General features: G+C 34.7%; 2 protein-coding genes across 2 annotated transcripts; both read left to right on the top strand.

The window, feature by feature from the left end:
- The first annotated feature begins 2,861 nt into the window (after positions 1–2,861).
- LOC140438799 (uncharacterized) lies at positions 2,862–3,530 on the top strand. The gene has a single exon (XM_072528447.1). The coding sequence runs from the start codon at positions 2,862–2,864 to the stop codon at positions 3,528–3,530; it is 669 nt and encodes a 222-aa protein (XP_072384548.1).
- A 4,193-nt stretch (positions 3,531–7,723) lies between these two features.
- LOC140438798 (uncharacterized) lies at positions 7,724–13,170 on the top strand. The gene is made up of 2 exons (XM_072528446.1): positions 7,724–8,700; positions 8,952–13,170. Exons 1-2 carry the CDS (start codon positions 7,724–7,726, stop codon positions 13,168–13,170), a joined length of 5,196 nt encoding a protein of 1,731 aa, XP_072384547.1.
- The last annotated feature ends 592 nt before the right edge of the window (positions 13,171–13,762 follow it).

The raw sequence follows: 13,762 nt of genomic DNA, 5'->3' as shown, positions 1-13,762 counted from the left end.
TCTCGATCGTTTTGGTAAAGCCTTGGAAGTTAGAGCCTTATTAGACAGTGCGTCTCAAGCTAACTTCATTAGTAAAGAATGTGCCTAAATTCAATGCGGCTTTATCGATACAAGGTCTTGATAGAATGTGCACCCCAGCCAAATCAGGCGTAAAATTGAACATTTCTTCGTCTTATGACATAAACTTTCATTGCGAGATAGATGCAATAATTCTTCCTCAAATCTGTCAAAACATGCCAACTGTTCCAATTTCTTTAGACAACTTGCCGTATCTTCAACATTTTAGGTTGGCTGATAAAATGGCAAATATTCCAGGTAAAGTTGATGTTCTATTAGGAGCAAATATCTTTCCTTACATCTTAACAGGAGGAATTATTAAAACCCGTAATGATCAGCTTTCAGCTCTTGAAACAAGTTTCGGTTATGTTTTGATGGGAAATATTCCACCTACAAATATAACAAATATTCATTCCTTTTTTACGTCATTTTCTGCTAATGATTCTGAGCAATTAGATGCGACATTAAAACAATTCTTGGCCATTGAGGAAGTACCAGAAGTTAAATCTTATTCTCCGGAAGACTCATTCTGTGAGAAGCTATATACTCATACCACTTATAGAAATTCCGAGGGCAGATTTGTAGTAAAGCTGCCTTTCAAAAACGAAATACCTTCTTTTGGCGACACAAAACGTTTAGCCTTACAAAGATTTAGTTCTTTAGAGCGCAGATTTGCCAAAAATGAATCACTTAAGATTCAATATTCAAGCTTTATCAAAAGTTTCATAGATACTCATTATTTAAATCCTATTCAGCCAAGTACGGCAATAAATAATGCTTATTATCTACCACACCATTGTATTAACAAGGAGTCCAGTACTACTCCATTGCGCGTTGTGTTTGATGTTTCCGCACACGCCCCTAACTTTCCGTCTTTAAACGATACGTTATATTCAGGTCCAAAATTACAAAATGATCTTGTAAATTTATTGCTTAAATTCAGTTTCAAGTTCAGGTTTCATAAATATGTCTTTACTGCAGATATTAAATCCATGTTTACTCAGATTCTTATCGCTCCTGAGCAACAAAGATTTCAAAGAATACTTTGGCGTTTTTCGGAACAGGAATCTATTGCTGAATACGAACTTACTCGGGTTACTTTCGGTGTGTCTAGCTCACCATATCTTGCAATTCGTACTCTACAGCAGCTAGCACTCGACGAACCGGACTTACCTGTAGCCTCATCTATACTCCTAAAAGATACTTACGTAGACGATGTGGTGACAGGAAAGGATTCTTTAGAAAATAGTGTTCTTGCTATAAAAGAATTAATATCTTTATTGAAACGTGGTGGATTTGAGTTACGAAAATGGGCAAGTAATGCCCCTCAGTTATTCTCTCTCGCTAATATTCCTTTGGATCATATTCTGCAACAGTCTTTTTCATTTGACTTAGATCAATCTTCGTTGAAGGTATTAGGACTTGGATGGAATCCATCATCTGATGATTTCTTTTACAAAATTTTACCTCTTCAAGCTTCCTGTACAAAGCGAAATCTCTTATCCCAAATAGCTCGCATATTCGATCCTTACGGTATTCTTAATCCTGTCACTTTGATAGTGAAGACTATTATTCAACGTCTTTGGCTACTTAATTTAGATTGGGATGCAACTCCACCTTTGGAAATTACTTCAAGGTGGGAACAATTTAAAATTGAACTGCCTATACTGTCTAAGTTTACTATACCTCGTCATATTTCTTTAAATGCAATTATTTCCTGTGAGCTTCATGGCTTTTGCGACGCTTCTTTACGTGGATCTTCTGCTGTTACATACCTTCGTGTGTGTTATGATACAGGAGTCATCAAAACTTATTTTCTTTTAGCCCGAACAAAGGTATCTTCTACCAGGGTACAAACTATTCCTCGTCTCGAGCTCAATGCAGCAGTAATTCTTAGTAAATTATTATCTTATATACTGCAGACTCTCACTATACAGTTTAGTAGAATTTACGCATGGTCAGATTCGACTGTTGTTCTTCATTGGATTAATTCACAGCCATATAAATGGAAAACCTTCGTCAGTAACAGAATTTCTTATATTCAAGACAGGATTGCTTCAAAACACTGGCGATATATTCCTTCTTCATTAAATAGTGCGGATCACGGATCCCGTGGACTTTTCCCCGAGGATTTCTTAAATACTCCTGATTGGTGGGTGGGTCCTGAGTTTCTTCGCACTACCGAAGATAACTGGTCATTCTCCTTGACCGATTCTATCGAACATAACTTAGAATTGAAACAGAAAAGTTGTCTTTTGTCTTTTCCATCTAATGAATTTGTCTATAATCTCTGTAATCGATTTTCTTCCTTTTCAAAATTAAAACGTATCTTTTCCTATGTTCTTAGATTTGTTGGTAACCTAAAATCAGTCAATCAACGAACAGTTGGAAAGCTTTCTATTCAGGAACAAAGTAACGCCACTAATCAACTAATTAGATTAGTGCAACAAAGATATTTGAAGGAGGAAATAGAACAGGTTAAAGGTAATTCTATAAAATTCAAATATTTGAAAAAATTAAATCCCTTCTTTGATTCACATGATCTCCTAAGAGTGGGCGTAAGACTTAGCCAGTCAGAATTAGCGTATGACAAGCGCTTTCCTCTTATTTTACCTTCTAAAGGTAATTTTATCAAATTACTTATTTCGGAAATTCATATTGTACATCTACATGCAGGCATTCAAGGTACGCACTTCGCCTTGTCACAAAACTTTTGGATAATTTCATCCAAACGTGTTATTCGTAGTATTCTTTCAAAATGTCTTTCCTGTTGGAGACTAAAACCTCAAAATTATCAGCCACCTATGGGGGCTCTTCCCGACCTACGGATATTTAAGGCCAAACCATTTTCTTGCGTTGGCGTCGTCTTTGGCGGTCCTTTTCTGATACGAGCCAATAAGCTTAAAAATGCTAAACGAACGAAAGCCTATATTTGCCTATTTGTATGCTTTGCCACTAAGGCTTTGCACTTAGAATTGGTATCTGAACTTAGTACCGAGGCATTTTTAGCCTCATTCAGACGTTTTATAGCACGTCGAGGACGTTGCTCTGTTGTCTATTCTGATTGCGGAACAAATTTTGTAGGAGCAAAATCCTATTTAGAAGACATTAAGTCACATTTTGATAAAAACGACGTCATTACATGGCATTTAAATCCTCCGGCAGTTTCCCATTTTGATGGATTGTTTGAAGCGGGTATAAAAAGCGTAAAAACACATGTGTCTAGAGTCATAGGCGAACAGGTTTTAACCTATGAAGAATTCAATACATTACTCATACAAATAGAGGCTGTCTTAAATAGTCGTCCCTTATGTCCTGCCAGTAATGATCCAAATGATTTTTCAGTGTTAACACCTGGTCATTTTCTTACACTAGAGCCTTTAAAGATAATTCCCGATCGGGATTACAGTGATGTTCATTTAAATAGACTAAGTCGTTGGCAATTGCTGCAACGATTACATGCAGACTTTTAGCAAAGATGGAGTAGAGAATATTTACATACTCTTCATCAACGCTCAAAGTGGCATAAAAATGAGGGTAATCCTAATATAGGTACACTCGTACTAATACGTAATGAGACCAAGCCTCCCTTACAATGGCAAATGGGTCGAATTAAAACTTTAATTTTTGCTCGCGTAGCTATCGTACAAACCGCGAAAGGTGAACTTAGGCGACCTTTGGTTAAGCTATGCCCTTTGCCTTATATTGACTAAAAATGCAAATATGCATTTTGGTGGGTGGGAATGTTACGTCCCTCCACATATATTTTCAGTTTTTATTAATAATTTTTATTATTTTATTTTTATATTTTAATTCTTTACTTAACGTGTGTGTATGTCTTGTCATCGTAAATTAATACGGACCTGTACAGTCCCCCCCTAGTCTTAAGGGAGCAAGCTACGGGACGACACGCATTTTTCAATCTTAGTTTAGACATAGTCCTGTATAAATCGGCGCGCTAAACACTCCAGTATTTTTGTGTAACCTGACACGTGACCTTGTGAGAAGATTTTGTTCCCGAAGCAACCCAGTGCACTGAGGAAGAAGAAGAAGTATACATCAACATCACAGGTACCGTAATTTGATTGCATACACACACAGTATTTATATTAATTGATAAATTTACATATAATAACTTATTTTCATATTAAAATTAAGCCAGCACCTAAATAAACAATTATGAGTGAGTGCTTCTCTTATAGAACTTAACTTAATTCAATCTGATTGGTTAAAATCTAAACCTATACACTTAACGTTTTCTTCAACAATATCCACGTGTCTAGCAACAATGACTCTGCCATTTAATAATACACGATAGCCAACATTACTATAACCAATTAAAATTCCCATATCAGCTTACTTATCCCATTTAGAGATTCTCTTCTGTTCTGGTCTTCGTACAAAAACTTTATTCCCGTACAAACGCAAATTAGAAACATAAGGTTTCTGTCCAAAAAATATTTCATATGGAGTTTTCTTTTCAATTGTATCAGATAAAGTACGATTTTTCAAATAAACCGCAGCACAAACTATTTCAGGCCAATATTTTTTATCAACATCTGCTTCAGCCAACAAACATCTTGACATATCCATTATAGTTCGATTAAACCGTTCTGCAGTTCCATTCAATTCATGTACGTATGTAGGACAATTATCAATTACTATACCCCTTTATTTTATAAATCTGTAGACTTTACCATTCAAATATTCTTTCCCATTATCACATCTTAAAATCTTTATTTTCTTTCCAGTCAAATTTTCACTTTCATTCGTATATTCACTCAAACAATCACATACTTCTGCTTTTGATTTTATAACATATACTTTAGAAATATTACTATAATCATCAATGAAAGAAACAAAATAATTTTCACCTTTAAACCCAGTAGTTCGAAAAGGCCCACAAACATCAGTATGTACAATCTCTAAAATATCTTTAACTTTTTTTCTACTGTTTACAAACGGAATATTATGCATTTTACTTTCAATACAAATCTTACATTTCATAAATTCAGATTCAAACTCTTTAGGAATTCCATTCAACAGCTAATCTTTAGATAAAATATTCAAATATTTAAAACTTACATGACCTAATAAACGATGCCATTTTTCCTTTTGATTCATATTATTCATATCTTTATTTGCATCATTTACATGTAATTCAACTGATTTTAATTTACTTTTTTATATGTGTATGTTATATTACCAAATTTATCAAAAACTTTTGAAATATTACCTTGAGAAATAATCTTATTATTTTCTGTTATTTTGCTATAACTTATCAAATTTCATTTCATATCTTTAACATAAAAAACATTTTGCACATCTACTAAACTCTTTTTATCAAAAACATCAAAGTAACTTAAAACATTTCCAATTTTAGTAGCTTTTACAACCCTATTATCTCCTAAATAAACATTAATGGGATCTTTAAGTAATTTACATTTATCAAACAATTTTTCATAATTAATAATGTAATCTGTACAACCACTATCTAAAAGTGATTTTATTTCAATACAATTATTTACATTACCTATTTCAGTATTTTGCGCATTAAGAGGCTACATCAGCGCGTCATCAAGACGGAAAACGCGTTCCAAGATTACAGCTTTAATTTTGAATATTTTTTCGAGATATTTGGCACACGTATACGTGATATAGTAAAGAATGGCGGTACGGAGCACAATTTGAGAAATATGTTAGTTTGTGGAAATTACTCTATAACTAAATAAAATATTACAAAAACGAGTCCGTACCGCCATTAAGAAAAACAAAAAAATACACTTTCTTCAAATAAACTTTTTTATCCCATGCCTAAATTTTGTGTCACATTGGAATTACTAAAATCACCTAAAATCAATGATCTATAACAAGAAATCGAACTTAACTGAGTGAGTTGGCAACATAGAGAATTAGTCAGCCCATCACATTTGCACACCTGCGTCTGTTTTCTGTTTAAGTGATAGCACGATTCTGCTCTTTAATCTGTATCGATATCTGTTCAGCCAGATATTGGAATATTATTATTTTGGATATTATTTTCTAAAATATTGGAATTCGTTATTGTTGATTCATAGTGAAAGAGTGTTTGTAAAATGAATTTATTATATTTGTGTAATGTAATTGAACTAGGTTGTTGGACTATTTGAAAAAATAGATTATTATTAATTGTGAGTTTTATAGTTATATTTTAAGTAAAAATATTTCAAATTCTAATGCGAGTATACAGGGTGTTTCAAAAAGATATTTCATAAATTAAATCACGCATTCCGGGGACAAAAATAAATTGATTGAATCCAACTTACCTTAGTACAAAAGTGTACACAAAAAAGTTACAACCCTTTGAAGTTACAAAATAAAAATTGTTTTTTTGCATTATCTCCTAAACTACTTGACGTTGACGAACGTTACTTTCTTGTTCTGAAAGCATTTTTCATAAAAAAGAAACAACAAAATCTAAGCGCACAGAAAAATTTTAAGTACGTTTAAACTTTTGAGTACGTTCAAATCAAATGAATTTTGTGGCATCATTAGTTTAACACATTATTTTTAAAAATTTTTGCCTCATCACTTTTTTCAAGAAACATTTTTTATGGAGTTACGGCCCTTTTCATTAACCTTTAAAAAATTACGTGCAACTAAATAAATGGCTTAAATGAATTAACAAGTACAAAAATGTTTACAACCTCTATAAATATGATTGTTGCGTAGCGCAACCTAAAATTATGATCCAAATGACGAACACCCTTTTTTAAAAAATACTACTTTTAGTTTTAAGTCGAGTTGTACCCGAGAATGCACGATAGATGTTGCATATACTCTTTGCACATAATTGCGAGATTATCACGTATTCTCTTCTCAATTTTATTAGAAAAAAAACATCAGTCATTGTGTCACTGTCACATTTGATTAATAAAAAATTAATTCGCCCATTTTTCAACACACAATGTTCAATTAACGCAAAATAAAGTTTCTCAAGTAGTAAGATGTTTTTTAAAGTGTAATACGGGAAGTGTGATCGCCAAATGTAAGGTAACACATTTTAATTAATTAATAGATATAATTAGAACCAGATCGAAGGTACTGCCCCAACAGGCAGTGAGCAACACGTCAGGAGGAGAAGATAAAATCCCCCGGTGTTCTACATGTTCCTAACGAGCCGGATACAGCAACTGTTCCCGTTTATGTAAAGCTGGAAGCTGAATTTTCATTAATTATAGCACGAGGGCGATCATCTCTCGTTTCTGCAAAGGCGTTTTCACGCAGTACTCAAGATTTTCTCACACTATTCGTAAAAAACATCACTCGCTTCCTCATTTCTTCGCAAAGAAAAGACATAGTTTTTATTCTCTCATATACACACATTGGAGTTTTGGCGGTTCCAGGATCCAAGGTTGTTCTATTAGCGCAGGGAGGCCGGTATATCGACATCGACACTTGCAAGGGATAAGGAGTTTATGTGAGGTCGCGGTTGGACTTAATGTGCGGTTTGATCATTTATTGTAACTTTTACGAATTGTTTTTTGCATCGTCGCATGTCATTTTATTTTTAGATTTTAGATTCGCAGTGATTATAAGTAGATTTTTATGGTAATATTATTTAGTTCATGATACTAAGTATCTCTTGTTGTATTTAAAATTTGTATTATTTTTTCTCACGTTCAAAATGACTGATGTTGCAAAAATTATAAAATTGAGAGGGCATACTAACGCTTGTATTACTAGAATTCAAACATTTGTCTCAAAAAACCAAAATGTAGTTTTAGATTGCGGTCAATATATTGCACGCAAAAATGTATTAAATGAAACTTATCGCGAGTATCTCAACCTACAAAAGGAACTTGAATTAGAAGATTTTGATAAATATTGTTCAGATAGAGACATAGTTGAAGAACAGTATTATAATTTAGATTCATATTTGTACGAGAAAATCACGCAATTATCTGCAAAACCAGTTCAAACTCAACCTATTGTAACAAATGTAATACCATCTGTTAGCACAATTCAAAATGTAAAGTTGCCAGAATTAAAAATACCTTTTTTCTCGGGCGAAATCTCAGAATGGCCCAGCTTTTTTGATGTTTTCACCAAATTAATAACAAATGATAAACAGTTATCTAATGCTCAAAAACTTATTTATCTCAAATCAGTGTTAAGGAATGAACCGTTAAAGTTAATTGACAATCTAGAAATAATTGATTCCAATTTTGAAATTGCAATACAAAATTTATGCAATAGATTTGAAAATAAATATTTAATAGTAAACAGTCATTTGAACAGTTTATTAAATGCTCCACTCATTACAAAACCCAATGCACATGCTCTAAGGGATTTCTTAACTCAAATTAAAAGCCATCTCGCTGCCTTAGAAAACCTCAACATCTCGAATCAACTCACTGATTTAATTCTCATCAATATCTTTACTCAAAAATTAGACTATAATACTAAAAGATCATTTGAAACCGAGCGTAATATAAACAAACTCCCAAGTTTAATGGAGTTCCTTGAATTTATTGAAAGAAAATGCAAAATTCTCGAAAATCTTGTTCCTGAATACTCTCATTCTCCGAAACAAAAACAACCTTCTCGTTTTACTTCTCTTAACACAGTTAGCAATAATTTGCAGTATAGTAGTAATAATCAGTATTTTAAATGTTTCTTATGTCAAAATAACTCCCATAAAATATACACTTGCCGGGAATTCTTAAATATGTCTGAAGATGAGCTTTTCAAACGGTCAAGGCAAAGAAAGCGTGTCTCAACTGCTTGGCTAGTGGTCATTCAGCAAGCTCATGTACCTCAGCGTCAAATTGCGCTAAATGTAACAGGAGACATCACACATTGCTCCACTTCTCTAACGCTTCTACTCATAACTCAAATAGTTCTCGTTTCAGAACAAATCAAGATTCTCGTAGTCTACCCACTAGAAACACTCATTTCCAAAACACTCGTCACTCTCAAGACTCACAAGAAAATCATAATTCTCAAAATACTCGCCAGTCTCACAATATGCATGATACTCCAAATTCTCGTACTCACTCTAATGTATCTCGTGATCCCAATACTCAAAGCGAAACTTCAAGTTCACCTGCAATCCCACGAATAGCAAATCAATCTCAGTCTAATGATGTCTACCGAGCATCATCTCTCTCTACACTCTCAGGCAAAAAGGAGGGTCTACTCCAAACAGCATGTGTTACAATTTATGATTCTCATAATAATCCCGTTAAGGTTCGCTGCCTTACAGACTCAGCTAGTCAGCATTCGTTTATCACTGAGGAATTAGCAAGTCGCTTGAAATGTATTCCTTACACAAAAAGTCTTCAAATTTCTGGAATATCCGAAATCTGTTCGACGTCGAATAAAATGGTGGATTTAAATATTTTCTCAAATGTTAATCCCACAAAACATTTTACACTCTCTTGTGCGATTCTCCCAACCATCACTTGTAAGCACCCTCAAATTACATTGGATTTTAATGCTCTCAAAATTCCACCAAACATTCACCTAGCTGATCCAGAATTTTGTACTCCTGCCGAAGTTCAAATGCTGCTTGGAGCAGATGTTTATTTCGACTTACTTACTTACGGGTTAATAAAATTAGGCCCTAATCTTCCTACCTTAACAAATACTCATCTCGGTTATCTTGTAGGTGGAAATGTACCTCAATCATTTGGGTCAATTGACTCATATTCTATACTTAACATTCAAGAAAATACTCAACCTCGAAATGAAGTATCCTTGTTCGTTCAAACTCAAAATACCGATTCACTCGTACGGTCGTTTTGGGAAATAGAAGAAATCTCGTCTTCTACTTGTACTCCAAAAATCCTAACTCCTTCGGAGCAACAAGCCGAAGATATTTTTAAATCGTCATTTAAAATATTATCATCTGGTAGATTCCAAGTAGATCTCCCTTTCAAATCTCCCAACGAATATAAAAAATTGGGCGAATCGTTTTTCCTCGCAAAGAAGCGATTCCTAAACCTCGAACAGAAACTGATCAAGTCAGATCAATTATACGCACAGTATAAACAATTTATTCATGAATATATTGCACTTGGACATTGCAGATATGTGCCTCTCTCCACTCGAAATATTCACTCTGATTTAAAATACTTTATTCCTCACCATTGCGTTTTAAAGGATAGCGTAACAAATAAGTTGCGTGTTGTCTTTGATGGCAGTATGAAAACTACCTCAAATCTAAGTCTTAATGACATAATGCTTCCTGGTTATACGGTACAACGCGAATTATTCGATATTTTGATAAATTTTAGATTATTTAAATACTGTATTGTAGCAGATCTACGTCATATGTACAGACAAATTCGAGTAAATCCCGAACAGGTATTTCTGTTGAACATCTTATGGAGTGATTCACCTCAAGAGGATTTGAAATGTCTTCAACTTGAAACTGTCACTTATGGATTAAATAACTCCGGTTTTCTCAGCACTAGATGTCTTAAGGAATTAGCTCAAAAACATTCCGACAAATTTCCCTTGGCTAGTGATGCTCTTTTAAATTGCTGTTATATCGATGATGTGCTGTATGGCTGTAACGATTTTGAAACACTCTTCGAAATTCATCGTCAATTAACCGAATGTTTGAACCTCGCTTGTTTCTCGCTTCATAAATGGTGTGCAAACTCACCTGAATTTCTCGCAGGTATTTCTCATATCTCTAATGAAGCTAGTTATGTAATCAATCCTGAAAATAACACGAACAAAATTCTCGGCCTATGTTGGAATTCTCACTCCGATCATTTTTCAGTTCTTGTGCCAAAGGTTACCGTTAAGGATACCTATACAAAAAGAGAAGTTCTTTCTTTAATTGCTTCCATTTATGACCCTATCGGATTGATTAACCCTGTAGTGGTATCTGCTAAATTAATTATGAGAAAGATTTGGTTAGAAAGGTCGAATTGGGATGACCACCTCAGTCCAAATTTGCTTACACAATGGAATCTATTTTTACAAACACTTCCTCACCTCTCCAATCTCAAGATTCCTAGGTTGCTGCAAAATTCTAGCAATGTAACAAGTACTCAAATACATGGGTTTTCGGATGCAAGTCTTAGCGCGTATGGTGCTTGCGTTTATTTAAGAACATCACATGAAAATGGCTTTATCTCTTGCAATCTAATCTCCTCAAAGAGTCGTGTTAGTCCTGTAAAAGTTGTGACTCTTCCTCGATTAGAACTTCTAGGAGTATTATTACTCTCTAATCTTGTTACGAAGATTCTTTCTGTCTTGATTCCATCCCAATCTCAGATAAATTCTGTCAATTTATGGACAGATTCCGAAGTCGTCCTCGCATGGATTAATTCACACCCTTCTCGTTGGTCTACCTTTGTAGCCAATAGAGTAACTCAAATTCAAGAACTCACCTCCAACCATACATGGAGACATGTACGATCGAAAGACAACCCTGCGGATATATTATCTCGTGGTGCTACACCCTTGCAGTTGCTTGATTGTGATCTTTGGTTTAATGGTCCTCAATTTTTGTCAGATCCACACTTTGATTTCAACCTCTTTGTATATAATGGTCCTTCGAGTATTAATGTTGATGAACTGCCTGAACTCAAAAGGGTTACTCATCTGATCAGAAAACCAGATTCACAATTGTATGATGCCCTCTGCAAATTTTCATGTTTCACTCGACTTCAGAGAGCTTTTGCATACTGCATTCGTTTTATTCACAATGTAAGAGCTAAGTCTCATAGACGTACAGGTCCTCTCACTCCAAATGAACTCTCTAGTTCTGAGTTAATGATTATCAAATTGACCCAGTCTCATTTCTTCAGTTCGGAAATCCAATTTTTAATGGATAATCGTCTGCTTAACGATAAGTCTATTCGTAAATTGAATCCCTTTCTAGATTCGTCTCAAATGATACGAGTAGGCGGTCGTCTTCTCTTTTCAGATGTTTCTTATGATCAGAAATTCCCTCTACTGATGCCCTCAAAATCACATATTGTCAATTTATTACTTACCCGAGAACATCGAAGACTTCTACATTCTGGCCCTCAAAATACACTGTCCAATGTTAGATTGAAATTCTGGCCTCTTGATGGTCTTCGACAAATCAAACGTATAATACTAAATTGTCTCACTTGTTACCGTTTTAACGCACAAGTCGCTTCCCAAATCATGGCTAATCTCCCGAGGGAAAGAGTTCAAATTGCACGTCCCTTTATAAACGTTGGAGTTGATTTTGGTGGTCCATTTCCAATCAAGACCTCTAAACTCAAGAGAGCTCCCCTTACTAAGGCCTATATGGCAGTGTTTGTATGTTTAGCTACTCGCGCCGTGCATGTGGAATTAATTTCCAGTCTTTCTACTGAAGCGTTCTTATTGACTCTGAAAAGATTTATCGCCCGAAGAGGTAATCCGAGTATCATTTTCAGCGATAATGGCACCAACTTTCTAGTTGCGAAAAATCAATTGAAAGAACTTTATGAGTTGCTTCTCAAAGGTGATACCTCTGAATCTATTCGCTCTTTCGCTACTTCATGTCAAATTCAATGGAAGTTTATCCCTCCACGCTCACCACACCACGGTGGTATTTGGGAAGCTGCCATAAAGAGCTTCAAATATCATCTCGTAAGAATAATGGGTAACTCCAATTTTACTTTCGAAGAACTATCCACTGTACTTTCGCAGATTGAAGCAGTGCTCAATTCACGCCCTATCTGTGCGCTCTCAGACGACCCGTCCGATTTTTCCTTTCTTACTCCCGGACACTTTCTTATTGGATCTAACTTAATGTCTTATCCTGAATTAGATCTCTCTGATATTCAAGAAAATAAATTGTCTTTGTGGAATAAATGCACAAGAATTCAGCAGCATATGTGGAAGGTTTGGACTCGCGATTATCTTAATAGGCTTCAAAATAGACCTAAATGGTTCACTCCTCAGGTAGGCATAAAGCCTGATGATCTCGTCTTGCTTAAGGACGAAAACTCGCCTCCTCTCAAATGGCCTATAGCACGGGTAGTTGAGACATATCCGGGAAAGGACAACAAGGTCAGAACTCCTGAAGGGTTATACGTTCGCTCTATTGCTAAACTGTGTCCTCTTCCTATGACTCACCTTCAAGAATTTTAATAGTTTTTTTAGATTAGTTATACCTTTCTTCAAATTGTACATAAATATTTTTTTTTATGCGTTCACATCAAGAGGGGGACTATGTTGCGTAGCGCAACCTAAAATTATGATCCAAATGACGAACACCCTTTTTTAAAAAATACTACTTTTAGTTTTAAGTCGAGTTGTACCCGAGAATGCACGATAGATGTTGCATATACTCTTTGCACATAATTGCGAGATTATCACGTATTCTCTTCTCAATTTTATTAGAAAAAAAACATCAGTCATTGTGTCACTGTCACATTTGATTAATAAAAAATTAATTCGCCCATTTTTCAACACACAATGTTCAATTAACGCAAAATAAAGTTTCTCAAGTAGTAAGATGTTTTTTAAAGTGTAATACGGGAAGTGTGATCGCCAAATGTAAGGTAACACATTTTAATTAATTAATAGATATAATTAGAACCAGATCGAAGGTACTGCCCCAACAGGCAGTGAGCAACACGTCAGGAGGAGAAGATAAAATCCCCCGGTGTTCTACAATGATATTACAATAAATGTTCAAAATGACCCCCATTTTCTTCAATACACATTTGGTATCGTTTTA

Source organism: Diabrotica undecimpunctata, chromosome 4 (genome assembly GCF_040954645.1).
Source record: "Diabrotica undecimpunctata isolate CICGRU chromosome 4, icDiaUnde3, whole genome shotgun sequence".
NCBI lineage: Eukaryota > Metazoa > Arthropoda > Insecta > Coleoptera > Chrysomelidae > Diabrotica > Diabrotica undecimpunctata.
Note: the sequence above shows the minus strand (reverse complement) of the source record. Positions and strands in the feature narration are given on the sequence as shown.

Bases quoted from the DNA above. Each gene is read 5' to 3' on its own strand.
- LOC140438798 (XM_072528446.1), top strand. From the start codon at position 7,724: ATGACTGATGTTGCAAAAATTATAAAATTGAGAGGGCATACTAACGCT. The intron at 8,701-8,951 runs GTATTTTAAATG...TTCTCGTTTCAG, and splicing joins CAGTATAGTAGTAATAATCA to AACAAATCAAGATTCTCGTA.
- LOC140438799 (XM_072528447.1), top strand. From the start codon at position 2,862: ATGGGGGCTCTTCCCGACCTACGGATATTTAAGGCCAAACCATTTTCT.